Genomic DNA, 12,089 nt, shown 5'->3' with positions numbered 1-12,089 from the left:
TATAAACTATTTGTATATGTAACCATGAATAAAGATATTCTTTCGTCCGCTCAGAATCGTTTTTTTATTGAATGCAATCATTGCATTCAAATTGAATACTGTATAAGATTACACTATCCTGTCCGAGGACCGAAGGGACGATGGACAAACTTCCTACACCACAATGCTGACCTACCCTTTTTTAATTTTAAATCTATTTCAGTGTTATATAAACTACATACACAATTAAACAAGCAATGTTAAAATTATTATTATTAAATGGAAAAAAGTAAACATTTACTAATTAACCAGTAGTATATATTAAATTATTTGAAGTACCTAATCCTTTTAAAAATTCAAATGTTTGATAAAAAAATGTTTACTTTTTCAAATTAATAAACCGGCAGGGCCTGACTGGAAGTTTTTTGAGGACATGGTGAAATGTGCGGATATATTTTATTATAATGGTTAATATATATTCGTGGAGATCATGACATTTTTATTTAAATTAAATTAAAAATAATTATATCTACCAATTTTATTCATCTAATAAAATTCTACAATATTATAACTGTAGACATAGCCACATAGCCACACAGTTTAAAACTTCTATGCAGTCTTGTGTAAAATACTTTTGAAAAGTATTTGGAATAAATACTCGAATACTCGTGAAAAATATATTTTATATTTTGATTTGTGTCACTCTATTCTTTCAGGGGTACAAAGTACGCTACAACAAAGATTTACCAATTCATCAATATTAAATATTGAGCGGTATATAACAAATAGTTTGAAAAGTGAACAAATTTAAAATAAATATAATTTTCATTCAAGCAAAATCATGTTAAAATAGGTAGTTCTGATCATTTAATTGTGTTAACCTATAAATTGTATTAGGTACCACTATTAAAACAAAGTATGTAATATGTATGTTATATATATTTTACATTAGCAGTTATTTTTTTTTATAAATGTAATATAAAAACTAATGTGATGAACGGTGTGGGGGCTAACCTAACCTAACCGGGTCAGTGAGCTCTTCACTATTTGTGCACCCTCAAAATTATTGGTCTAGTACTCTAGTTGCGTCTATGGTAATTACACTATAGGTAGGCACTAGGCGAGTATTATTATATGGGTATGAGTGTAGCAACATTGTGTAATAACTAGTAGTAGTAGTAGTTGCGGTAAGGATTAGTAGCAGTGGTTGTAGACTGTAGTAGTGTAGTTGTAGTAGAAGTAGTTGAGTTAATATCTACAACGCTGAACGTCCCGAGCGCTTCGCGGGGGCGGGGTCAGTCGTTCGCCCGAACTGTTCCGCAATTTCCACGTAAGCCCGACGCCCGGAGACCGCGAGCACGACAGTGAAAAAAACAAAGGTATCACGTTCACACCTGTTAGATACATTTTCCGAATTAAAAACCCATTAAACGCCACCGTCGACGCAATAACTATTAATGACGGTGACGGCCGTGGTCGGGCAGTAGGTATTATCATTTATTAGGTACCACAGTAGCAGCGGCCCGTCACGTATTAATATTATTATTATTTTATCTGGACACGTCGAGATATATTATATTTTATGATATAATGCGCATGTGTGTGTGTGGTCTGTGTGTACGTATATGTACGGTAATAAAATATTATAATACGCGGCGGCCGAATGTTTTCATGACAGTATGACACGAATGCAGAAAAACGACGATAGATAAGGGGCGCCGTCGCAGCCGACGCGTTGTTCGTCGTCGTATCGTAGACTTAGACTTGTAGTTCACTGTAGAAAAGGACGAGGGGAACCACCGCCGCCGTCGTCGTCGTGGAAAGGTGAATATTCAATATTATTGTATAATTATTATTTTATTATAATAACATTACATTATTGTTGGGCGCGCGTTATTACTTGTGGTTTACACACACCACTTTTTGGCACCGAAATTGCCAATATTGACATGCACTCAAGATGGGCAACGTGTTATCACGATTTAAGACCTGAGCACCTGACGAAGACGACGATGAATGATGCACGTACGTTCGTGTTTGCGGCCTAGATTCGATATGGGCCGTTTTGAATATTTGTCTGTTCTATTTGGAGGGCAAACACTAATGAAGTGTACTTTTAACTAACGGAGTATCTGACGTTCACATATTTTTTTGAATTATGGGAAGTGGGCGTTTACTTCTTGCAATCTTGCTTATGATCTACCAGTATAATAATGCTGTATAAGTTTGCAAATAATTGATTCAGTTTCACTTTGAACAAACTTCATTAATTAGTTGCCGGATTTGCCTTTACGGCCTGATGAATAGTGTTTGACAGCCAAAACAGTTACATTGCTATACTTGCATATGCCCAAATATTAAAAAGAAAATCTCGTTCTTTACATATACCTGGTTGTAGGTACTAAAACACCTGTGAATCTATTGCTACCTTAGGTACATGATAATCATGTAATATGATGTGTAATATCAATGGCTTATTTTTCAGACACTTCAACAAATAAATAACATACAGCATACTTATCTATCTCAAAATGAATAGCTCCTCAGATACAGGGTATGTATTTTTCTTTCACATTGTGTTTGCTATTGATGTTAATTAATTTATATTTACAGATTTAATCCAGCTTTTAATATTGCAACAATAAGACAAGTATTCAATGAAGCTGTCGAAAAAGGTGAGTGATACCATTTTTTTTTTTTTTTGATAGTTTGATGGAAGTTTATTTTGTATTCTTTCTTTTGGTTTAGTTCGTATGCCAACCCCGATGCGACTTAGGGATTTAATAAGGCAAATTAGAGCAGCAAGAACAGCAGCCGAAGAAAGAGCTGTTATCAACAAAGAATGTGCAGATATTAGAACATCTTTTCGAGATGAAGATAATGTCTGGAGATGTCGAAACATTGCTAAATTGTTATATATTCATATGCTTGGGTAAATGTTCTTTTCATAATTCTTATTTGTTATAGTTATAATTAGAGAGCAGATCCTTAGGTTTTTACATATTTTGACTGGCTTCATGCAATTTTATGAAAATAAAAAATGTGGATAATTTATCTATCAAAGAGTTTGTAGGAAAAAATGTATTTTGCATTTTAAAGCTTATTTTAGACATAAAAGAATATTTAGCTTATTTTTAATATTTCAGAATATATTTATCATTGAACATAAAAAATAATATATTTTGTTAATTTCTAAAATTGTGACTTTTCCTTGCTGCATTTTTTCCTAGAACAAAAAAGAATTTATTTTAAAAATCATTAAAATAAAAAAATCATTCAATCATTATAATTTTTTTATGTTTAAATAATTGACCTGTTATCAAACAAATAGTGCATAGCATAACAGTTATTTATTGTTTTTATCTAACTTTTTTGAAAAAAAATTAATTTTATCTTCATATTTCCAAGTCTAAGGAATATTTTAGAATTTCTTTAGAATATATAATATTAAGAACCCTAAACTCTGCTCTTAAGTTATCATAAATTTAGATTGATTTAATCTTCACAGAAAAACATTATATTAACAGCTATATTATTTTCATTGACCAGTTAAATTTAAAAAAAATAATGGAAATGGAAATATATTATATCTGATTTCAAATGTATTTGAATGTTCTTTTTAAAATATAATTATTTTATCTGTTTTGAATGAATACAGCTTAAAATTATAATGTTAATAATATAGATATCCAGCTCATTTTGGACAGTTGGAATGTCTGAAGCTAATAGCGTCACCAAGATTTACCGACAAGCGAATAGGTTACTTGGGTGCTATGTTGTTATTGGATGAACGACAAGATGTACATCTCCTTATCACGAACTGCCTAAAAAAGTAATTTTATAAAAAAATGTTTAATTATTCTTTTGCAGGTAAAAGGAAGTAGGTCAAAAATTACTTATTTTCATAAAATTCAATATAAATTCTTATTTTTATAACTGACTAGGATGACCTTAATTGTTCACATTAAATATATGTATATTTTTTTATCATAATCCTAAAATGGCCAAAATTGACTTACTTTCTTTTAGCCAAGCACCTCACAAATAATTTATGCAAATCTTTAGATAATACTTATAAATGTATCATAAATTTTATCAATTTTAGTGACCTGAATAGTTGCACTCAATTTGTTGTGGGTTTAGCATTATGTACCCTTGGTGCTATTGCATCACCAGAAATGGCTAGGGATCTTGCTACCGAAGTAGAACGTCTAATGAAATCACCTAATACATATATTCGAAAAAAAGCAGCCTTGTGTGCATATAGAATTGTGCTCAAAGTCCCTGAACTAATGGAAATATTTTTGCCAGCCACTAGATCAATGCTTTCAGAAAAAAATCATGGTGTGCTTATTACTGGTGTAACATTAATTACTGAAATGTGTGAACGAAGTATTGATACCTTACAGCATTTTAAAAAGGTATTTAAATATTTTTGATTATTTTAAATTGATAATAATATATTTTTTGTTCACTTTGTATTGTGTGAAAAATGTATTAATTACCGCCTGTCTAAATGTTTTTAACTATTAAACACATAATATGTTTTATTACAAATTAATATTTTATAGGTTGTGCCAAATTTAGTAAGAATCTTAAAAAACCTAATACTTGCTGGGTATTCACCTGAACATGATGTTTCTGGAGTGAGCGATCCTTTTTTACAAGTAAGTAAATTCAATTTAACCTCTTAACAATCATTAATATTTAAGTTTTTAAATTAATATTTAATTTACAGGTAAAAATACTGAGATTGCTTAAAATACTTGGCAAAAAAGATCCAGAGGCTTCTGAGACAATGAATGATGTCCTTGCACAAGTAGCCACAACAACTGAAACAAATAAAAATGTTGGTAACACAATTTTATATGAGACTGTGTTATCGATAATGGATATTAAGTCTGAATCCGGGCTCAGGGTGCTAGCCATTAATATTTTGGGTAGATTTTTGTTGAACACAGACAAAAATATCAGATATGTTGCTTTGAACACACTTTTAAAAACTATTCACTTAGACATGACTGCAGTTCAAAGACATAGAACTACCATAATTGAGTGTCTTAGAGTATGTTGAATATTTTAACACAATTGAAATTAAATAGGTACAATAATTATCTGTTTTTAAATTACAGCAAGATCCAGATGTATCTATAAGAAGACGAGCGCTAGAGTTAAGCATAGCTTTAATTAATTCCCATAATGTATTGACCATGACTAAAGAGTTACTTGCATTTTTGGAAACATCTGAACCTGAATTCAAAGCCCAGTGTTCTTCTAGCATTGTATTAGCAGCTGAAAAATTTGCACCCAACACTAGATGGCATTTAGATACTTTAATAAAAGTTCTTGTTGCAGTAAGTAGATATGAAATACAAATTAGTAGATTTTATTATAATGGCTATGTCCCACTAAGTTCTCCTATGACATTAATGATATTTACTAATTTGGTAGAAACATTTTATTAAAGTATAATTTTTTTGTTGGATACATCGTCATTTTTATCTTTTATCAGGCTGGTAATTACGTAAGAGATGATGTTGTATCTAGTACAATACAATTAGTTTCTGAATCTGGTGCTCAACACGGCGGTTATATGGCTTCAAAACTATGGGTAGAATTAGAAAAAGACACAAGTGATAAACAACCATTGATACAAGTGTCAACATGGACAATTGGAGAATTTGGTGACATGTTATTACAACAATCTGATGAACATGCTGTATCTGTAAGACTTTTTTTCTTTACATAAAAACTTCTGTTTTAAAAAATACAACACATTATGTGTAAACATGAATTTAATTTATGAAATATTCACTATTGTGAATTTGTTTATAATGCAACTTAATTACTAAATTTATTGGAAAAATGAAGTATTGAATTATTTATTTTAATATTTTCTAGGTTAATGAAGAAGACATATTAAGAGTATACCATAAATTAATGTGGAGTCCTCAAAATAATATTATCACAAAACAGTATACATTAAATTCACTTATGAAATTAAGCACCCGTATCAAAGTTAATGTAGAGTAAGTAATAAATTAATAGTATGACCATAAGTAAAAGATATGTGTGTTTAAGGGTTGTAACTATAATGTGCAGGCACAACTTGCAAAATGTGGGTGTTTAGGCATGTCTTAGTATATAAATTATAAACTTGAGTAAATATGTTTAACTTGATCAAAAATCTTAACCTTAAGTTTTTGTGTATAATTTTTATTAAAGTACTTATAAACTATAATTTTATTTTAATTATATAGTAAAATACATGAAATGGTAGCATCATTTACAACACATATGCATACTGATTTGCAACAACGTGGAATTGAATACAATCAGCTGTTTAACAGATATGACCCAATGCGGGAAGGTCTGTTAGAAAGAATGCCTGCTATGGAGTCTAATAGAACTCAACAATCACAATGGAATGAAACTATTGAGAATATTCCGTCACCAAATGATTTACTTGTCACTGATGTGACAATTCCCGAGACTACTAGTGATTCTGTAAATTTATTTATTTTTATATTTGTATCAAATAATAAAGTAATTAAGTAATTAATGACATTATTTCTTACTTTTTTTTTTAGAATGCATTATTAGTATTACTAGAGGGTTCAAATGGAGACACAGAATTGATTCCAAATCAAAACCCTTCATTAATGCCAACCATGGCTAATGATACCCAAGATTTGTTGGATCTCTTAGGTAAGTTTTTTATATTCCTTTTCTTGAAATAAGTAATTTATTGATTGAATTTAAATTATTTTTTAGGTGGTTTAGATTTAAATAACCAACCAATGCAACCATTGAACAATCTTCCATCTGAAATTAATTCAACTAATGGATTAATTGATAATACAAATCATATTTTTGACTCATTGAGTCTAGGTTAGTTAAAAATTAATATAATTAAAGATTTTGGTTCTATATTCTTATTTATGTATTCAGCAGAAACACCAATTGTTAGTACCAATAAAGTTAAAAGCCCAGGAACTGTGACTGCATATAACCAAAACAATTTACTCATAACATTATTAGTTGAAAGGGATCAGATGAACGTAGATTCGAACACAGTAAATATGACTGCTTTCAACAGTGGTACATTTACCATCAATGAATTTCTTTTTCAAGCAGCTGTCCCTAAAGTAAGTTAATCATTAGAGTTATTATACATTATATTATTATATTACAAAGTCCTTACTTTAGATTAGTAGTTCCCAATCAAGGGGTAGGATAGGATTTTTTAGGTATAAAAATACTAGACTAAATTTTAAGCTATTATTATCATTATACATTACCCTCAAATATTTATACAGTGTATTCTTAAAAATCCACAGTCTTCTGGAGAATAAACTATGCTCATATGTACAAACGTAAAAACATAATGTTTGATTTCATAATTTGCCATATTATATACACCATTATGGTTCCATGTATCAGTCTAATTGGGTTGCAATAAATGATAGCCTGATAACGCATATCAGTTATTTCTGGCACACGTGTGGTACCCAGCTGCTTTTTTTTGGTGAAGGGAAGAGTATTAAGAGGATGTGATACCCGCCCGCATGTGTTGTTTCCGTCTTACAAGTGTGTAAAAACCAAATTTTATGCTTAGAAGATCACATTTAGCTCTGTTAGTATAAAATGTTGAGTTAATCATTCTTTTATAAAAATTTATGATGACATTATTCTCTAGAGCTATTTTTATTTTAAAGCAAATTATGAGTATTTTAAGATACACAAACAATTTACAATTTTAAAATACTCATTACTCGCTTTAAAATTATAATATAATAAAAAACCTATGAGAAGCTCTAAATAATAATGTTACCTTTAATTTTTATAAAAGGTCAATTAACTCTAAGTTTTAAATTAATGGAGCTAAGCGTGATCTGCAGAGCATAAAATTTGTTATGTTGCCACTTGTAAGACGGAGACAACACATGTGGGTATCACCTCCTCTTAATGTTAAATCTGAATTATGGATAATAGTTTCAAAAAGGGGGGAACTGCTGTTTAAGATGCAAAAATAGTAAAACATAAAAAAAAGAGTAGAATAATTCACTTTTACAACGATACTATTTTTTATCCTGTATTATTTTAAGTGAAGGAAACAGTAAAATATTTCAATGTATTGTAATAAGAAATGTGTTCATATCATTTAAATTGTATCAACACATTTTTCATACATATTTAGCATATTTATAATGGAATTTTCAAATGTTTAACAAGTTACAGATACACATTTTTTATGTATAAATATACTACTGTTAGTAAATAACAGTCATAAAACTCATTATTTAAAAATTCTTTTTGAGCACCTAAAGCACTCATTCTAATTTATTTCACTGTCAAATAATTTGTGTCTATATCTTTTTTTTCTACTTAGACTTTCCAACTACAAATGTTACCTCCATCGTCAAATATAATTGAACCGGGTTCATCTTTGACACAATTAATGCGAGTATCAAATGTATCAAAAGTAAGTTTCCCCATTATACTATAATTTATTTATTAAGTCTTTTAAATACTAAATTGATTTGAATAATTTTTTTTGTAAAATTTTAACTAATATTATCTTAAAAAAATTGCATGATTTGGGTTTGATTGTTTTTATTTGTCGAATATTGTATAAATATTTACAAACAATTTGGTGATGGAATTACTTTATTATTATAATAAGTATTAAATAATTATGGTTTGGATTTTAAGATAAGAACACAGTTTGTCTATAACAAAGTAAATAGGTTTGTCAGTAAACATTGTTTGACTCAGCTGACACATCCCATCCTCCCCAGCCTTAGTCGTTGCTTGCCTCATTTCTTTAACAATTAAATTACCTGCCAAAATACATTATTACTCTATTGTTCCTATTGTTCATATAATCATATATGATCATATATTCTCTCAATGAGAAGAAGCAAACCAGGTTTATTGGTGGTATGTGGTTGGCTAATACAGTATGTACTAAAAAATTACTGATATGCCTATCTGTTTTATCAATTGTATGATGAATAATGCGAGTAAGAGTTGTTAATGTTTCATAATCTGTAAAATATTACATGATTAAATTTTTTTTATATAAATGCATATTTTGGAATAAGATAATAAGTTTTTATTTTCTTACAATTCTATTATTTATAAAAAATTAATTAATTTACGAAAAATTAACTAATATAAAAATTATTTTAACCGCCTATTATTCATAATTAATAAGCATATCCCATTGCCAATTGTATGAGTATCAACCAGTAGAAGCGTTTATTTTTATCAAATTGCATATTTTTGTACTCATCCAAACTATTAAAACATAGTAAATCATATTAAAAAAATTTGAGTATTAAATTAGAAAAAAATACTATTTAAGTTACAAAATATGCCTGTTTACTTGGTTTTGTAATTAAAAAGATAGTACTATACTCTGCACTAAGAGAAAATATTACTGTTTTGCAAATGAAAATTGACAACAGTAATCTCAGTAGTCCTCTGCAAGTGTTACTGAATGTACCAAACAACAAACTGTAGTCGTTGAATGAAGGATCCATACATGGTTTGGTCGATTCACAGTAATGTACTTTCCTGGTGCCGAGTAGAGACGGGAATTATGGTTCATTTATGTGATCCGATTCATTCAGATCAGGTCATCAAGAAGATCCGGTTCAAAGACCCATTCGCGATCTGATAGGTTATTTTGAGCATATATTGAATCTGAACCATTGAACGGGAATATTATGTTCTATTGTCGTGGTTCCCAAACGGTTCACGTCGTTCGTGTCGTTTGTGACATGAGTAATAATATAATAGTATAATAATAATATGATTCGGTGATTCGGGACACAGTGTGAACCAATACGGAAAAAAAATATCAGTGATCCGAATCACCTCAGTTTGACGATCTGGATCACTCGTTCACTACTTTGAACCGTTCAATAAGATCCGTTCGTTCGCGAACGACACATCTCTAGTGCCGAGTATAGAAGTAAATAAATAATGATAGTCCAATAAACACCCATGTAAATGATATTTTAGGTGTGGAGAGGCTATCTATTTTTGAATGGTATCATTTTTCCACAAATCTTCATAAAGTTTTATTGTTTGAGTATAGTCACCAGTTTTTCCCATGATTTATTGCCTGTTGATTAAGTTTATGCTTGTTAAGATAGCTATAATTTAGAAGATGTTATTTGTAAAGATTTGAAAACTTTTTATCATCAATTTTATTGGTATTTTCTATACACAGTGCCATTTTAAAAATATTAAGACTAGTTCTAAGCTTATATAGCTACTCCACCCTATAGTACATTGATAATAACTTAAAAGTTATATAAAAGGCAATGTTTTTGGTAAAAATTAAATAAGCCTAACAAATTAAGAAAATGTTAATGTAATAACTTTTTTATTATTAGAGCCAGCTAAGAATGAGAATTCGGTTATCATATACTGCAAATGGTGTACCAATTCAAGACCAAACTGAAGTGAATAATTTTCCAACCCCTCCAGATACATTTGGAACATCAACATTAGATCTTTGGTCCGAAAATCAATGACATAAAGTATTAATGGCCATTGGCTAATGAATATAGTAGTAGGTTTGAGTTGTATATATTTCAATGTGATATGTGTTTTATTTTTGTCAATTAATTGGAAAAAAATTGAAATTTTACATCTATTAACAACACAAATCATTGTTTTAAGTGTTAATTTTAATTTTTAAAATAACACGGTACAGTAACTATGTCTTTTAACCAATTGTATTGTACTTAAAACTTGTATTATTAGCTCACACAGTATTATGAAACAATTTTTTTGTTTATATTAATTCTCAAAATAAAATTTTATTGATTGTAGTAATAATTGTTGATGTTTGTGATAATTTTTAAACTGCACATTCTATTATTTTTATTTCGGTTGTAAATCAAAATCCGGTTGTGAACTCCTAATAATATGTAACAATTTAGTTCACGTTTATGAATAATTTCGTATATTATAATATTTTAACATGCATTCAACTTTTTTTATATCTGTGTTTTTATTCTTTTCTGCACTACTTGTAGATGCATAAAATATTATTCTTTACTATAAAATATGTATATTAAATAATAACTTGTTAATAAAATGTTTATTTTATTGTTAATTATATAAATTGTATTGTATTATTATTATTATTACATTAATAAAATAATGTACTAATTTGATTTTCTACTGTTGTTTTAATTAGTTTTTCCAAGTATTTCAACAATTTAATATTGATGATTGGCAACTAGCTAGATCATTGATGATTTTGGCTACTGCCATAGTACATTGTAAATTTTAATTAGGAACCACTAAATATCCTATAGATGTTAATTACTATGATTTTAAATATTAAAAAGGCTGGTAAGTCGTGGATGTCGCTCTGCTGTACAGTAGGTTACAAGTGGGTTACTGTAATGGATGGAATCAAATTTGAATCCAATGATATTATATCATTGTATACGAAAAACGATTCTGAGCAAAACGGTTTATCTGTTTAGGATGTATTATAAATTTTTAATAGTATTAAAATCTTAGATTTAAAAAGAAAAATATTTATGAATTTCTAGCTTAAAATAATTTGAGAATTTTCGTAATTTTACGTATGTTGTCAAAATTAAAATTTGAATGCCTGTAAAAAAAAAATTGTGACTATTTATTTTATTTTTAAACTGCTATTGAAAAATATGTTAGGAGTCTTGTATTAAATTTTCAAGCTTTTCTACCCAACATAAATTTTTATTGATATTTATAGAAAAAAAAACTTAACAAGTCGAAAAATATTAATTTCGATATTAATTTTAAAAAAACTAATAATGATCGAAAATTGCATATGCCTATTAATAGTTCAAATTAAGTTGACTTTTTTTGAAAATTGCATGGTAAATAGAATATACTTATATAAATATTCAGTGAAAATGTCATGTATCTATGGTAATTTGTTTTAAAGTTACATCAAAAACCAAAATCGATTTTGTCAAAAACTGATTGTGCGTAAAATTTCCCGTTTTTCCTTAATTTTTAGTTTGTTTATCCCGATTATTTAGAAAAATATTTTTAAAAATATTTAGATTTACTTTCTGATCTAACGAGGT

General features: G+C 28.6%; 1 protein-coding gene across 4 annotated transcripts; it reads left to right on the top strand.

Moving 5' to 3' along the window:
- Positions 1-1,255: 1,255 nt before the first annotated feature.
- AP-1gamma (adaptor protein complex 1, gamma subunit) lies at positions 1,256-11,177 on the top strand. 4 transcript variants are annotated; one of them, XM_015508438.2, is made up of 17 exons: positions 1,256-1,803; positions 2,465-2,533; positions 2,593-2,654; positions 2,728-2,911; positions 3,665-3,811; positions 4,085-4,400; positions 4,551-4,646; positions 4,718-5,044; positions 5,112-5,333; positions 5,492-5,704; positions 5,881-6,008; positions 6,240-6,486; positions 6,570-6,687; positions 6,754-6,870; positions 6,934-7,127; positions 8,372-8,464; positions 10,389-11,177. In XM_015508438.2, the coding sequence occupies exons 2-17, from the start codon at positions 2,511-2,513 to the stop codon at positions 10,527-10,529; spliced, it is 2,628 nt and encodes an 875-aa protein (XP_015363924.1). In that variant the 5' UTR covers positions 1,256-1,803; positions 2,465-2,510; the 3' UTR covers positions 10,530-11,177. The 4 variants fall into 4 exon arrangements, with proteins under 4 accessions (XP_015363924.1, XP_015363923.1, XP_015363921.1 ...); XM_015508437.2 differs by having other exon boundaries at positions 1,257-1,803; positions 6,931-7,127; XM_015508435.2 differs by lacking the exon at positions 1,256-1,803 and adding an exon at positions 1,981-2,004 and having other exon boundaries at positions 6,931-7,127.
- Positions 11,178-12,089: the final 912 nt, after the last annotated feature.

The sequence above is a fragment of the Diuraphis noxia genome, unplaced genomic scaffold, assembly GCF_037042655.1.
Source record: "Diuraphis noxia isolate RWA-SAM2 unplaced genomic scaffold, SU_Dnox_SAM2 contig0002, whole genome shotgun sequence".
NCBI lineage: Eukaryota > Metazoa > Arthropoda > Insecta > Hemiptera > Aphididae > Diuraphis > Diuraphis noxia.
This window is presented reverse-complemented; position numbering and strand designations above follow the sequence as displayed.

Bases quoted from the DNA above. Each gene is read 5' to 3' on its own strand.
- AP-1gamma (XM_015508437.2), top strand. From the start codon at position 2,511: ATGAATAGCTCCTCAGATACAGG. The intron at 2,912-3,664 runs GTAAATGTTCTT...TTAATAATATAG, and splicing joins TTATATATTCATATGCTTGG to ATATCCAGCTCATTTTGGAC. The intron at 4,647-4,717 runs GTAAGTAAATTC...TTTAATTTACAG, and splicing joins TGAGCGATCCTTTTTTACAA to GTAAAAATACTGAGATTGCT.